The following is a 13,554-nucleotide window of genomic DNA, read 5'->3' on the forward strand; positions in this document are numbered from 1 at the left end:
GAATATTGTAGTGAATTATTCTTGCAAGGCAGAATCAGAGTTAAGTTACATTAAATACATGAGTACATTTGATAGAACTCAGAATACCTATCAATTTCTTAATGAAAATTAAATGTCTCCAAATAGAATCTTTTATGGATGCAGATTTGTAGAATGTTGTGCTGTATTTTTGTTGAGCAAATTTAGTTTTTGTTTGTATACTTACTGTTGATATAAATTGAAATTTATTACAGAAATATTTTTTAGGCATTTCATTTGGCCAAAATATTTCATCTGTCATTCATTTTGAGATTAATTTTCTTAAGTCATTTCTGTCCAGGTTTTACTTTTTGTAATTTGCATGTAAATAAAGAATATATTGTTTAGTCAGCTTTTAAGTGCTGTATACTGCTTATTAACAGTATTCTCGGCAAGTGTCTTGGTTTTGTTCAGATTAGTAAGAACGTTAATGATGTTTTTGTCTTGACGGGATCATTTATTGGAACATAAATGTTGTTATAGTAGCAACCATTTTGATGAGTTAATTAAAACTGACCTAAGCTTATGCTCATCTTCTGATGTTTTTTGTGAATGAAGATAATAGTCAAGTTTTGATTGGCTTGCAAAGAGGATTTGTGGTGGTATTGTTTAATAGTATATCATTGCCTTTAATATAAACATTACTCTTATAATTTTATTTTGAATTAAACAGCTTCATTTACGTGGGATCATACAAATAGCTCTCAATATAGTAGTGAATATATGTAACATGATTTGAATTTAAATCTAATACAGTACTGTATAAATATTATTTTTTCCGAAGAAAGTACAAAATGTTTTGTAATATAATTACTGGGTATTTTTAATATAAGTAATTGCGCACAAATGAAATCACATTGGCGTGATGTATCAAGAACAAGTAATGTTACAAGTACAAGTACAGTGAATAATTCAGTTAAAATTTAATTTGAGCGCAAGATATTAGATACTTTCTTGCAAAGTCATTGATGTATAGGTATTAAGTGTTTTTAGCAAACTGGTTGTACCATTCACTATAAATTACTGTATTGTACTTTTTAATCTTTATTAACAATTAGGTACATAAGTACTTTTTAACTAAATTTGTATACAAGACCACTTTGTCAATAAACTCGTTTACGAAATCTCATATTTAATATAGTACTGATGGAAAATTCATTTTTTTAAATATATATACTGTATACAAAAGTTTTTACATTCTTGTAAAGCCACTAGCACTCATAACGTTTCGGGCAGGTTTTATTATCGCAACCTAGCCTGGCTCCAACCTTTCTGGGTGACTGCGTGGCCTGTATGTTCGTAGCCCGTTGATCCATGTAGCTATTACAGTGAGGTTGGTCTGATAATTGTAGCTGCAAGCTTCCACTGTTGTTTGAGTGATATGTCTTATATTGTTGGCAGGAGGTTGAAGATGTTTACAGTGTTCTCTAATTATATCCTCTTTTTTTCACACCTTGATTTTTTGTTAGTTGTACCATTATATATACTCCTAGTAACTCATTCTATATAATATGCATGTTTAAATAAATTCTTTTCTGTTATATTATAGATATTATTGGTTTTTATTTTTAAAATATGTAGTAATCATTGGCCTTTTTATTTAGGAAGTGTAAATATGTGCCCATTCATTTGTGGTTGTATAGTAATCTGTCACAGTAGCTAGTCTGTCTCGAGGAATTCGGCCCCTCAAGGGAGTGAATTTTCAGTAACTTATCTAAATATGTAATTTATAATGCTGTAAATAAAATTGTACTTGGATAATTTAATACTGTATACAGTACTGTTCATATCCCAAAGCATATTGGTTACTTTCATAGAAGTGATATAACAACTTTACATTGTCGTCAAGCTCCTAAGGGAAATAATACTGCACACAATAGATATTTATAGATGCAAAACAGCACCAGATTGAGAAATGATAATCCACTCACAGTACCATAGCATCGTAGTTCTGTTCAAGAAGAGCATATTGTTTGTTTATCCAGTATTCAGCATATTTGAATATTCTGTACTGCTCAGCTTCAGTTGGCCTAGAAATTCAGTTCAGTATATCTTTAAGTGTGTGAAATGCCCCAATAATATAGCTCTGAGCAAATGTAAACTGTCAGCAAAACAATTTTCACACTGCATTACTATGTTTTAAAATTGGAAATAATCCAAGAATTTACTGATAATTATTTACAAATGCTGAAGTAATATTAAATTAATTCATCTGAGTAACATTTCTCATAGCAGGGTATTGGTGGTGGTGGGGGGGTTAATGCACAATATTTGGTAGAGTTAGGTTAACTTGATTTAGCAGTAGTGTACTGCATTATTTTTAGCAATACAGTATATGGAACCATACTGCTAGCATACTTGTAGGTTGTATCACACGTTTTTGGTGCCATGTTTGTTCGTGCGTCATTTTAATTCCAATTGAAAAAGATCACATTAGGCTATAATACTACATTATGCCCTATTTTGTATCCAAATAGTTCATCACTCCATGGTCTAATGTAGTCATGCTTAAATTAAGAAGCAGTATCAAAAGAATGCTTATTAATATAATATCAAATGAGGTATAATTTATCTAAAGTCCAAGTGTAGTAGGATAGTATGTTGAACATCTCTGTATATTTCTGTGAAAAATGCTGCTTTATTAATTACATCATCCTGGACTGCTGGGTACTGTATTTTGTCGAGAGGAAAAGTGTGCTGCACATAACACGATACAGTAATACTGTTCTGTAGAATATCTTGAGAAGTAAGCGTTGTATTTTTTACTGACTTTTTACTGGGTATTTTATCTGCTGGACCAATCATATGCTCAAAATAATAATTTTTTTTAACATTTATTAAACCAACTATTAACAAACAGTAAAATGTTTAAACACAAAATGTATTTTTCTTTCTTTACCTCAACAGATGTACATTGCGGTTTCCTAGCACAAATATCAAGATTCAGTTCCAGTCATTAGTAGATGACTTGGATCCCCCACCTGCTAGGGTTCCATCTCCACCCAAAAGAAAAATGCAGCCTTTGAAAATTAACATTCCAGAACAAGACGCTAACTTTGGCTCTCCGTTCCCTTCACCAACAGGCACTATAAGGTAAGTTGAAATAGTCTTGGATGGGTATTTGTTACCGTTAGTGCTGTTTGATGTTAAGAACATATGCTTACACAAGAAATGTGGGATCTGGGATTTTTTTTGTCAAGGAAACTTTAAAACCTTTGCCAAACAAACAAAATATGCATATCAATTTTCTTGTTTGATATGGTTAAGAGAATCTTAAATACTGTATAAGAAAGGTAAATAGTACTGCAGAATAATACAAAACTACTTAAACAAAATACAGAGTACAAGACAATCAAGTCTGCCCATAGTAGGAAAGCAACTTGTAAAGGATCTAGGAGTAATGATGTCTGGCGACCTATCGTTTAGGGAGCATAACCAAGCAAATATAGCATCAGCTAGAAAAATGATTGAATGGATTATGAGGACTTTTAAATCCAGGGATCCCATCACAATGTTCATACTGTTCAAATCACTTGTACTATCCCACCTTGAGTACTGCTCAATACTCACTTCCCCCATCAGAGCAGGAGAGATTGCTGAAATAGAGGGATACAGTGCACATAGACACGATAAAGCACCTATATTATTGGGACTGTCTGAAAGCTCTCAATATATACTCTCTGGAAAAAAGATGAGAAATGTATCATAATATAAACATGAAAAATACTGGAAAGTCAGGTCCCAAAAGTACACAAATGACGTCAAATGACAACATTCTGGAATAAACTACAATATATGGAAAGAAATCAAGAATAGAGCAAGTGAAGAGCAGAGGTTCCATAGGCATAATCGGAGAACACTGTATGAACATTAGAGGTCCACAGTTGTTCAATATCCTCCTAGGAAATATAAGAAATATTGCCGGAACAAAAATGGACTTCAAGAAAAACTGGGTTGTTTTATACAAGACATGCTGGACCAATTAGGTTCTAGTGGGTCTGTGGGCTGCCCCAAGCAACAGTCTGTTGGACCAATTGGGTTCTAGTGGGTCAATACAGGTACTAAAAACTATTTGGTTCAGTTATACAAATGCTGAATTACTTACAAATTTGTTAAAGAAAACCCAACAGCATAATATCACAGATATTAAAATTATTAGTTATCTCGTAATGCATTTAAAAGGGTGTAAAGTTTCTAACTTTAGAGACATATCTTACAACCAGTTGAATTTAATAAGTTAAAGAACAATATTTTATCCCACCTTCCTCCTAGTGAGGGTTTTCCGGTATGAATGTTATTAATTTATTTTAATTGATAGGAATCTTAAGTTTTCGGAAAGGTAAGGTGAGCTAAGCATGCATGACGTTATCTTGAGGTTATCTTGAGATGATTTCGGGGCTTTAGTGTCCCCGCGGCCCGGTCCTCGACCAGGCCTCCACCCCCAGGAAGCAGCCCGTGACAGATGACTAACACCCAGGTACCTATTTACTGCTAGGTAACAGGGGCATTCAGGGTGAAAGAAACTTTGCCCATTTGTTTCTGCCTCGTGCGGGAATCGAACCCGCGCCACAGAATTACAAGTCCTGCGCGCTATCCACCAGGCTACGAGGCCCCACTCACTCAACATGTCACAGCATGAAATTGTTAAACCTGGCTCTGTGATATGGCTGAACCCAACATGGGGTGGACATGGGCGAACCCGACATGGCCGAGCCCGGCACGGCGGGACATGGCCGAGCCCGGCACGGCGGGACATGGCCGAGCCTGGGCCCATTCCTTTACTCTATTCACCATTGTGGAAGTCTGTTTCGACCTTGACAACGAGTGGATTTCTTGACATCTGCTCCACTTGGGGGTTGCCAGAAAAGTGTTTCAATTTTGTCTGTTGAATTTCAATGCTTCGCCTTTCACATTTACTTCAGTCACCATACCACCATAACTTTAGGAAGATTTGATCATGCTTCACTATATTTTACCCTGTGGACAAATGATTTGATCATGCTTCACTATATATTTTACCCTGTGGACAAATGATTGTTTATAATATGGCACTTTACCAAGTAATTATACCAAGTACTAGTAATATGTATTACTTGGTATAATACATGTGTAGTGACATTTTGGGCTAAATATGGTCAAGCTTGATTCCAAACTGAGAAAGAAATTGCTGTGTTTAGTATTACACTTGCTGGCCCATTATACCTACATTCATGCACATTAGTATGAGAAGTCCTGTAATGTGTATGAAATTGGTAGCTTAGATTGCCTCAGCAATGGGAAACAATTTTAGTTATTCCAGACAAATTTAATTCAGTTCTGTATACTGTACATACAGTACTGTATTTAGCCTTTTGCAGACATATAGACTTTGGCAAGTTGGTCTACACTAGATACTAGTATAGTGAAGGGGGACTAAAGATTACGTTCATGGTAATTATCTGCTATGATGTAGTGTCTGGTGCTGTGACTATCTCCATCTTCCTTTTTTATTGTAGACAAAGGGAAAAGTACAAATTGATTGATTATTTCTTAACACTATTGGTCACTGGACAGGCACGCGGTCAACTTAGGGGTCATGCACCCAACGTGCGGGCGAGCGTGCGGGTAAGCGCATGGTGACACCTAAATGTGTATACTCGTTTCAGCTTTCTCACCTTAATTCTCGTGCTACGTCACTCGTTTTGGTATCATTGTGTTCGCAATTAAATTCCCTACAGGTGTGTATAAATATAATGTCCAAAAGCCTGGCATGACTCCCAACAGCAAAGCCTAAAGTCAGCAAAAGTTACCCGTAAGCACACAAAATCAGTAAAATGTGCATACTCGTTCCATTTTTCTCACCTTAATTCTCGTGCTACGTCACTCGTTTTGGTATCATTGTGTTCGCAATTAAATTCCCTATAGATGTGTATGAATATAATGTACAAAAGTTTGGAATGCCTCCCCGCAGAAAAGCCTAAAGTTACCCGTGAACGAGCACCAATTTGTACACTGCAACCTAATGTGTATACTCGTTCAGTTTGATAACATTAATTTTCGTGTTACGTCTTTCATTTTGGTATCAAATTGTTCGTAATAAAAAGGCGCCTATTTTAAAACTAGTCCCAAATAATTTAATTCTGGAAGCTCATCACAAAATTATTTATATCTTTCCAGTGTTCTGACATAAATTTTTGTGTTACATCTTTCATTTTGGTATCAAATTGTTCGCGACATAAAGTCGCACATTTTAAAACTAGTCCCAAGATAATAGCACAATAAATAGAATTTTAACAAATATTTTGAAATTTTGACCAAAAGCCTATTTATAATCATATAAGTGTTCGGACATCAAGTTTCATGTTACATCTTTCATTTTGGTATCAAATTGTGCGCATTCTAAAGGCGCTTATTTTGATACTATCCCTAGGTCGATTGGATAAAAAATGAATTTTATACAAATATTTTTGTAGTGGACGCAAGTCCGGTCCAAAGTTAGGACTCGGGAGAAAAAAAAATAATGGACGCGAGTCTGGTCCAAAGTGACCGATAGTGTTAACATCAGAACAGCCCAATGGGTATTTGTAAATCATGACGAGAGGAAATACTTTTCTAGTTATTTTCTTAGATATCGAATCCCTAAAATTATCACTTGTGGGCACATACTGGATGAAGTAGATGATCCACCCTTCTGTCAGACATCCTCAGTTACCAGGAAATACTTTAGCGTGTCTTGTCTGTGTGGCAATTTTTGGTAGCAATGGTTCAATGAATATCTTGCATCATCGAGAGAATACTTCTACCAAGCATGGTACTTTTCCATGGCCAAAGATCAGAGCTGCTGTCTTGATTAATGATGAAAAACCACCTCAAATTTGTAATGAACAGAGTAGGTCTAAAACCTGAGAAAAGTTTGACCCGTTTGTCATCACTAATTTTTAAACAAACCTAATCCAATATAACCTATCTTAACCTTATGAACCTAATGAAAACTAGAGCTAAAATTGTGTTTTATATAGCATGACATTCTAATTTTAATCCTGGCACAGGTTTTGGATGTTTCTGCCTGAATATTCCTACTATTTGTCTACAAGAAAATAGATTAGAGAGAGTTACTGTTCCAGAGACTATAGTACATCATTTAGGGTAATTACCCTAGTCTACATAATCTCTGGTCCCCCCTTGACTACACTGTACATATCTTTGTGTGAGCCCACTCCATAGTTCACTAGTTGAGCAGCAGTCTCCATAAAATGGTTCTTCAAACTAGATGAACTATACAACCCAACTTAATATTGAATTCTGCTATATCCCCATAAAGGATAATCTAGTGATCAGACATTTAGGGAAATGACTGCAAAAGCATTTATGAGTGCCTCTCTTGAGGGAGGGCCCTTCATGGCTTGCTCATCAAAATTGATGGTCATGAGTAATGTCAGATAGGTCCAAATATTGCTTGTTTAAGCAGGGCATATTTTGTAAATTTGAGAAGGTACTGTATTAACATAATGTCATTGGTCTACTGCTTCATCATCAATGCTGCTGAAGTTAAGGCAAATTTCTCCAATGTTAATCATTAATTTGGTGACAAGTTCAATTTAGTAGAGCTAACATTTATACTGCATAACCATTATTTGTACAAATTTTTATAAAATGAAGGCTATTTAGATGAATATCGAAGACTGTTGGGTAATGGTAAACTCAAATCTGACTACCACTAGAATTATACCTTGATGTTGACATAATCAGTGCACAGGTCAGTTGGATTATTAAATTAAATCACCACAAAATTTATGCTGATGGATGGTAATCAATTGGTTGCCAAACTTATGATAGAGTGTACCAATAGTAATGTTGCTCCTTAGGGTGTTATGTTGTTGCTTTTCTAAGATAGCAGTAGTGGCTACCTAGAATTAGGCAGGAAAAAAGGGTCTGCTGTTTACAAGTGATTGCAAGGAACACCACACTTTCTAGTGCACCAAGTGTCGCCACCAGTTTACGGTTATACGTATGAATTCCTTTTCAGGCTACCAATATAGACTACGCAGGATCTTTGAACGGGAAGGGAGCGGGCACACCATTATTAAGATATAGAGTACATAATTTTACTTACATGTGCAGTAACCAGAGCAATCCACGTGGAACAGCAAGTAGAACAGTCATGTGAAACCTTCATGAGAGCCTTTCAGTGATTCTTTGGAAGATGCTACATAGTCTCCACGGTTTGGTGCCTTCTTTTGATAATTACTTACTTTGGAAGAAGTTCCTACTCACAGATGATTTTCAGTGACAGTGGCTCCTCCACATTTCATGTTGCCACTGTTTTCTTAGTGAAATCGTCACTGTTTTAAGGATCACATAAGTTACATCATTTAAGAATATTGGTGTATTCCTGAAGCCTCTTTGTAAGGCTTAATCTGAGAGTGAATAATAGGCATTGTTAAAAAGGGAATAAAAAGGATTTTAGGAAGAGCCCTGGTTATGCTAGATGAGCCTAACAATTATGGTGGAACAGATGCTTACCTTAATGATAGGCCCTTATGTATACAGTATTTACAGTGAAATGAATACTCTAAAACTCATCGTGCCATATATTCCCTAAATACACCTCCAACAAGGATGGAGACAACTTGACCTGCTGCCACAAATCTTGTTACCAGGAGGTACTTATGCAAGTCTTGTCTGTGTACCACTCTCAGGCAATGATGAATAAATGAATATCTTGCATCTTTAACTGAATGCTATCATTGGAGTCAATGAGGGTATCCCCCTCCATGGCTAAAGATCGGAGCTGTTGTATCGATTCATGATGAAGGGCCTCATCCGTGCTAATCAACATTTTCTCAGGCCAGGACAGTATTCAACAGGTAGCACAAGTTTTATATGTGTACAGGCTTAACAGGAAGAAGGGCGAATGTCTGACAGCTGTACTGTAAATTCATACTTAGGACTGCATGTATTGTCAGTGCAAAATTGTATGTGGACAGTTGTAAATATGTGTACAGTACTTTATTATTTCCAAGGCTATTGCATTGAAACTTACCAGTAGGTTTAATAATGTGCCCCTCATGAAGTAGTGTTTGATGTGACACAGTGAATTTGCTGCTCCTAGACTGTTCTAAGTGATGGTTTCTTAGTTTATGATAATTTCTCTACATTATTGAACCCAAGTTTTGATAGTGATGGAATATTTCATTTTACTTAAGCTAACCACCTCTCTCTTGTTTGTTAATTGGTGGCATTATAATTTCAAAGGATAACTGGGAGTTTCATGTAAGAGAGAAGAAAGTTCAGTAGTATGGTATTGTACTTGATATGCTAGTAAAACCTGTGATAAAGTACTCTGGTAGAAATGATAAGTCATGACAAACTCAAAACAGCATTGTGTGAATGTACTCATTAAGTACCAATAGGGTGCAGCTTTTTATATCTACACATCAATGAAAATACAGTATACTATGCTTTTGAAGTACAGGATAAAAAAAAAGTTATTGGGTATGTAAAACATAGATGCAATAGATTTATTTATTTAAGACCACTTTTTCTATTCAACTAAACACCTACCTGAACATTATTATTAAGTACTGCCACTTTCCAGCCATAAATTTTCCACATACCGTGAACAGTTGATTCCCTATACCTCTTGGCCCTCATAGTGCATGGTTGACCACAGCTGATACTCTTCCTCCTCATCCTGCCTTGTTGACCTCTCAAAACATTCCCCTGTCAGAAACTGATAACATTGTTAGTTACATCCAGGCCACAAACATTCTACATTGCACTTCGCTCTTCCAGTAACAAGATTGTTACTTGCTTAGCTAAATGAACTGGTCTGTTACTGAACCTACTATATTTCTCTAACCCTTTCATCCACTGCCCACAGGATGGATATAGTATTCATAATATAGTAAATAACTAACTCTTCCAGCAACGAAAAGAAAACTGATTTATCCCCTTCTTCCCACAAAGGTAAAAAAAATCTGGTCCTTAGCTTTTCACAATTACCTGAGTGCCCTAGATGCTGCTGCTAGGGAGGAAACTATTCATTCATGCTCCAACTAGAAACCCATTCCCTATTCAGATTTCTACCATGAAATGTAATGTTATTTAATATCACTGAAAGGATAGATAGGGTGGTTGCAAACAACATATGGCTTGCCTTCAAAAGTAACATTCCCCATGACCACCTACCTACCATTTGTTGGTTCCTGGAATCGATGTCCTTGCAGCCCGGTCTCTAACCATTGGTTGGTGGTCAGGTCACCTAGGCAGCAACGCTGTTGCTCCTATTACATAGTGGACATCTGAGGTTAATTTTGGTATTCTGAAACCTGGCCTTCACTTCCAAATTGATGTTTCATTTTGTCATCCAATTCCTGGTTGAATGATAAACTTTGCTTCCCTAATATTTGTGACAAATAAATATGGCTTACTCGTAAGACGTGTAAGGATATATGTACCAAGACATATTGTATAGTTAATCCTACGTGAAGTGAACCTTGATTAGTATAAAGGTTTCAAGAAAATATTAGTTAATTTCGAAAATTGTGCATAAATGTTATGCACTCCTTTTCAAAGTAAACAATAGTTTTAATTGTCAGTAAACAACTAAATGTTTGTTGAAATTTTTTTTTGTCATTTTGATTCCCAAAACAAAAATTCAACCAAGTACCAATGCTGAATTTCACTGGCATTTCGGGATTGCTTTTTAAATAATAAAACGAATTGATTAAAAACAATAGCAAAAACATAAAACAATGTGACAAACAAATCATTACCCAGTTTGTCAAATTTCGCACCTTATTGATTCGATAATCGTGACCTTGTAAGAATGTCTCGCAGCTCCCATGTTGGTATCCTGAGTATATCTATACTGGCCTAGTGTCTCATTTTGTTAATTACTTCACTGGCATAACTTTGATGTAGTCGTTCTTCAGCTTATGAGAACCAGTCCTGTTCTGAGCTTGGAGCTGAATCGGGTCCAAGAGAGAAAGTGGATTTCAATTCAAGGTCAGAGAAGTACCGGATAAACTTTTTTCTGGCAATATGATTTGCCGCAAAAATCGTGTATTTTACCCTCTGGAACTTCATAAACCGTTTTGAACAGTAAAAAGTTAGCTAGCTAAGTTGGCATTCTTCCAGTTCTGAATTAGCCCTGAATGTGTGTAAAGTCAGTGTAGTGCATCACAGTCGTCCTCCTTAACATGCAGTTTCAGATTCAGGTCATTCAGTTAGTCGAAGATACTGTATCTACAATGGTCAGGCTATACTCATTAGGGTTTTTGTTGATAAAAAATATTTTTGTTTCCATTTCCCAACCTGTCCTCAGGCTAGGCTCGTCCAGACGGCAGCCGAACCTAAAGATGCATTCATCAATTTTTACGGACTGCGTATACAATTTTATTTTCTCAGATATAAGGTAATAGTATTACATATTAAAATGGGGTTTAATAAGTTAGGCGGTTAGGTTCTGTCGGCAATTATTGATATTTGCGGTACGTGGCTGAGTGACTGGAGCAGACAGAGGACGTGAACGAACGCAGCAGCATTGCTCGAGAAAGACGTACGTCATCAATCGCGTCATGTGTAAGGTGTTTTTCATTCATAAACAGGGGGGTTTGGTGGCTGTATCGACCCGTCCTCAGACTAGGTCCATTCCATTCAGCGCTCGACCCTAAAGATGCATTCATCAATTTTAATTAACATGCTGTTCATTCAAAACAGGAATTTTCTCTAATATAAGTTAATATTGTTATACAGACGATGAGTCACAATAACGTGGCTGAAGATATGATGACCAAATCACACACCAAAAGATGAAGAGACGACGACGTTTCGGTCCGATCTGGACCATTGTCGTCAATTGTGGGATAATGGACTCAATCGACTTGATATAATGGTCCAGGACGGACCGAAACGCTGTCGTCTCTTCATCTTTTGGTGTGTGATTTGGTCATCATAATATTATTATATGTTAGCATACTGTGCATATTTAGGCATATTGGTTAGGTGTTTGGGTTCGGTTGGCGATTATTTGAATTTGTAGTACGTGGGTGAACCATTTACAGCGTTTACAACAAAAGTCGTCAGCGAAGCACTTGTTCGAGAAGTGTTTGAACGTTAACAGTTGCGAGTCGTGTTAACCGTTTTTCATTCATAAACAGATGGTTTGGCGAGTGCATGGACAAAACCCCCCCCCCCTGTTTATGAATGAAAAAAACGGTTTATGCGTGACTCACAACTGATGACGTCCGAACACTTCCGGAACAACTTTTTCAAAGACGAATTTTGTTCGAACCACAATGCTGTAAATGTTTCACCCACGTACTACAAATACAATTTATCGCCAACAGAACCTAAGGCCCATAACCTAACCAATGCCTGCACAGTATGCTAATACATAATAACAATAATTTATATTTGTTAAAATTCCTGTTTTGAATGAACAGCATGTTATTAAAATTGATAAATGCGTCTCTGGGTTGAAATACTTCACCCACGTACTACAAATAATCACCAAGAGAACCAAAACACACAACCTAACCTATGCCTAACTATACATTGAATTTTTATTGTATAATAATTTATATGTATATGAAAACATACCTAATTTTGTTAACATTGTATAAATTGATGAATGTGTGTCTGGGGACAGCTGCTGCTCTAACGAGCCTGGCCTGAGGACAGGTTGAAATAGCCTAAAGTGAAATCATAAAGGCTGCTAATGGTATAACTTTGTATATAGGCAAAGTAATTAAAGTTCCATGCTGTAAATGTCAATATTTTAAATATCGCGTTTATACGTTATGGTATCTTGACGAACTCCATGGCCCACTTAAGAAATTTACTTTTCAGATAACAAAAACTTTGTTTCTATTGGAAATTGGAATATACTAATCGATGATATGTTCAACAACATGTAGGTAAAGTATATATAAAAATCATCAAAATAAACTGAGCAAGTAATGTCGAGACGCAGTGGTATACTTTTTGTGACCGTACAACAAACAGGTTTCAGTGCCTTTGGGCCACTGTGTAGTTTTTCGTAAGGAATTCAGTCTCCAAATGCATTTCCGAGCGTTATATAGTAGTGCTTTGGACAAAGTTAGTCTTGGGTTAGTTAGTCATTCTCACCACAAAAAAAACACGAAGCCTACATTAGTGGTATTACCTACTCGGCTCCTTTTTTTTCCTACGAGAAATGCGTAAAATTGTCTCTTGGTTGTTTTCGCTTAAAAGTGCAGTAAGTTAAGTACGTTCGCGCACATCCCTGGGTAAGTGACGATGTATTTTGTGTGATGTGTGGTTGGTTTACCAGTGGACCTGCGTGCACCACGCAGGTCCGTGGGTGGGTCCGTGGGTCCATGGGTACAACCATAGGGATGGTTGTATAAACGCTGCCAGTGATTAGTTACTGTGAATAACGGTGGGTAAAGTCGTTGGCCAGTCTGCCCATGGGGGGGGGGAGGGGACCACTATATCACTCATTTTTCTTTTAATGTAAGGGTATACGGAAGCAATGCAATCGTGTACATTTTTTATACGTACTTTTTGTTT

The 13,554-nt window shown here is 36.5% G+C and overlaps 1 protein-coding gene across 3 annotated transcripts in view; it reads left to right on the plus strand.

Annotated features, from left to right (window-relative positions):
- The window catches only part of LOC123769264 (forkhead box protein K2), a 101,107-nt gene that overhangs the window by 2,506 nt on the left and 85,047 nt on the right, over window positions 1-13,554 (plus strand). For all 3 annotated transcript variants that reach the window (XM_045760348.2, XM_045760349.2, XM_069309877.1), the window contains exon 2: window positions 2,926-3,111. In XM_045760348.2, the coding sequence (XP_045616304.1) occupies window positions 2,926-3,111 (186 nt within the window). The remainder of the gene's footprint in view (window positions 1-2,925; window positions 3,112-13,554) is intronic.

Source organism: Procambarus clarkii, chromosome 66 (genome assembly GCF_040958095.1).
Source record: "Procambarus clarkii isolate CNS0578487 chromosome 66, FALCON_Pclarkii_2.0, whole genome shotgun sequence".
NCBI lineage: Eukaryota > Metazoa > Arthropoda > Malacostraca > Decapoda > Cambaridae > Procambarus > Procambarus clarkii.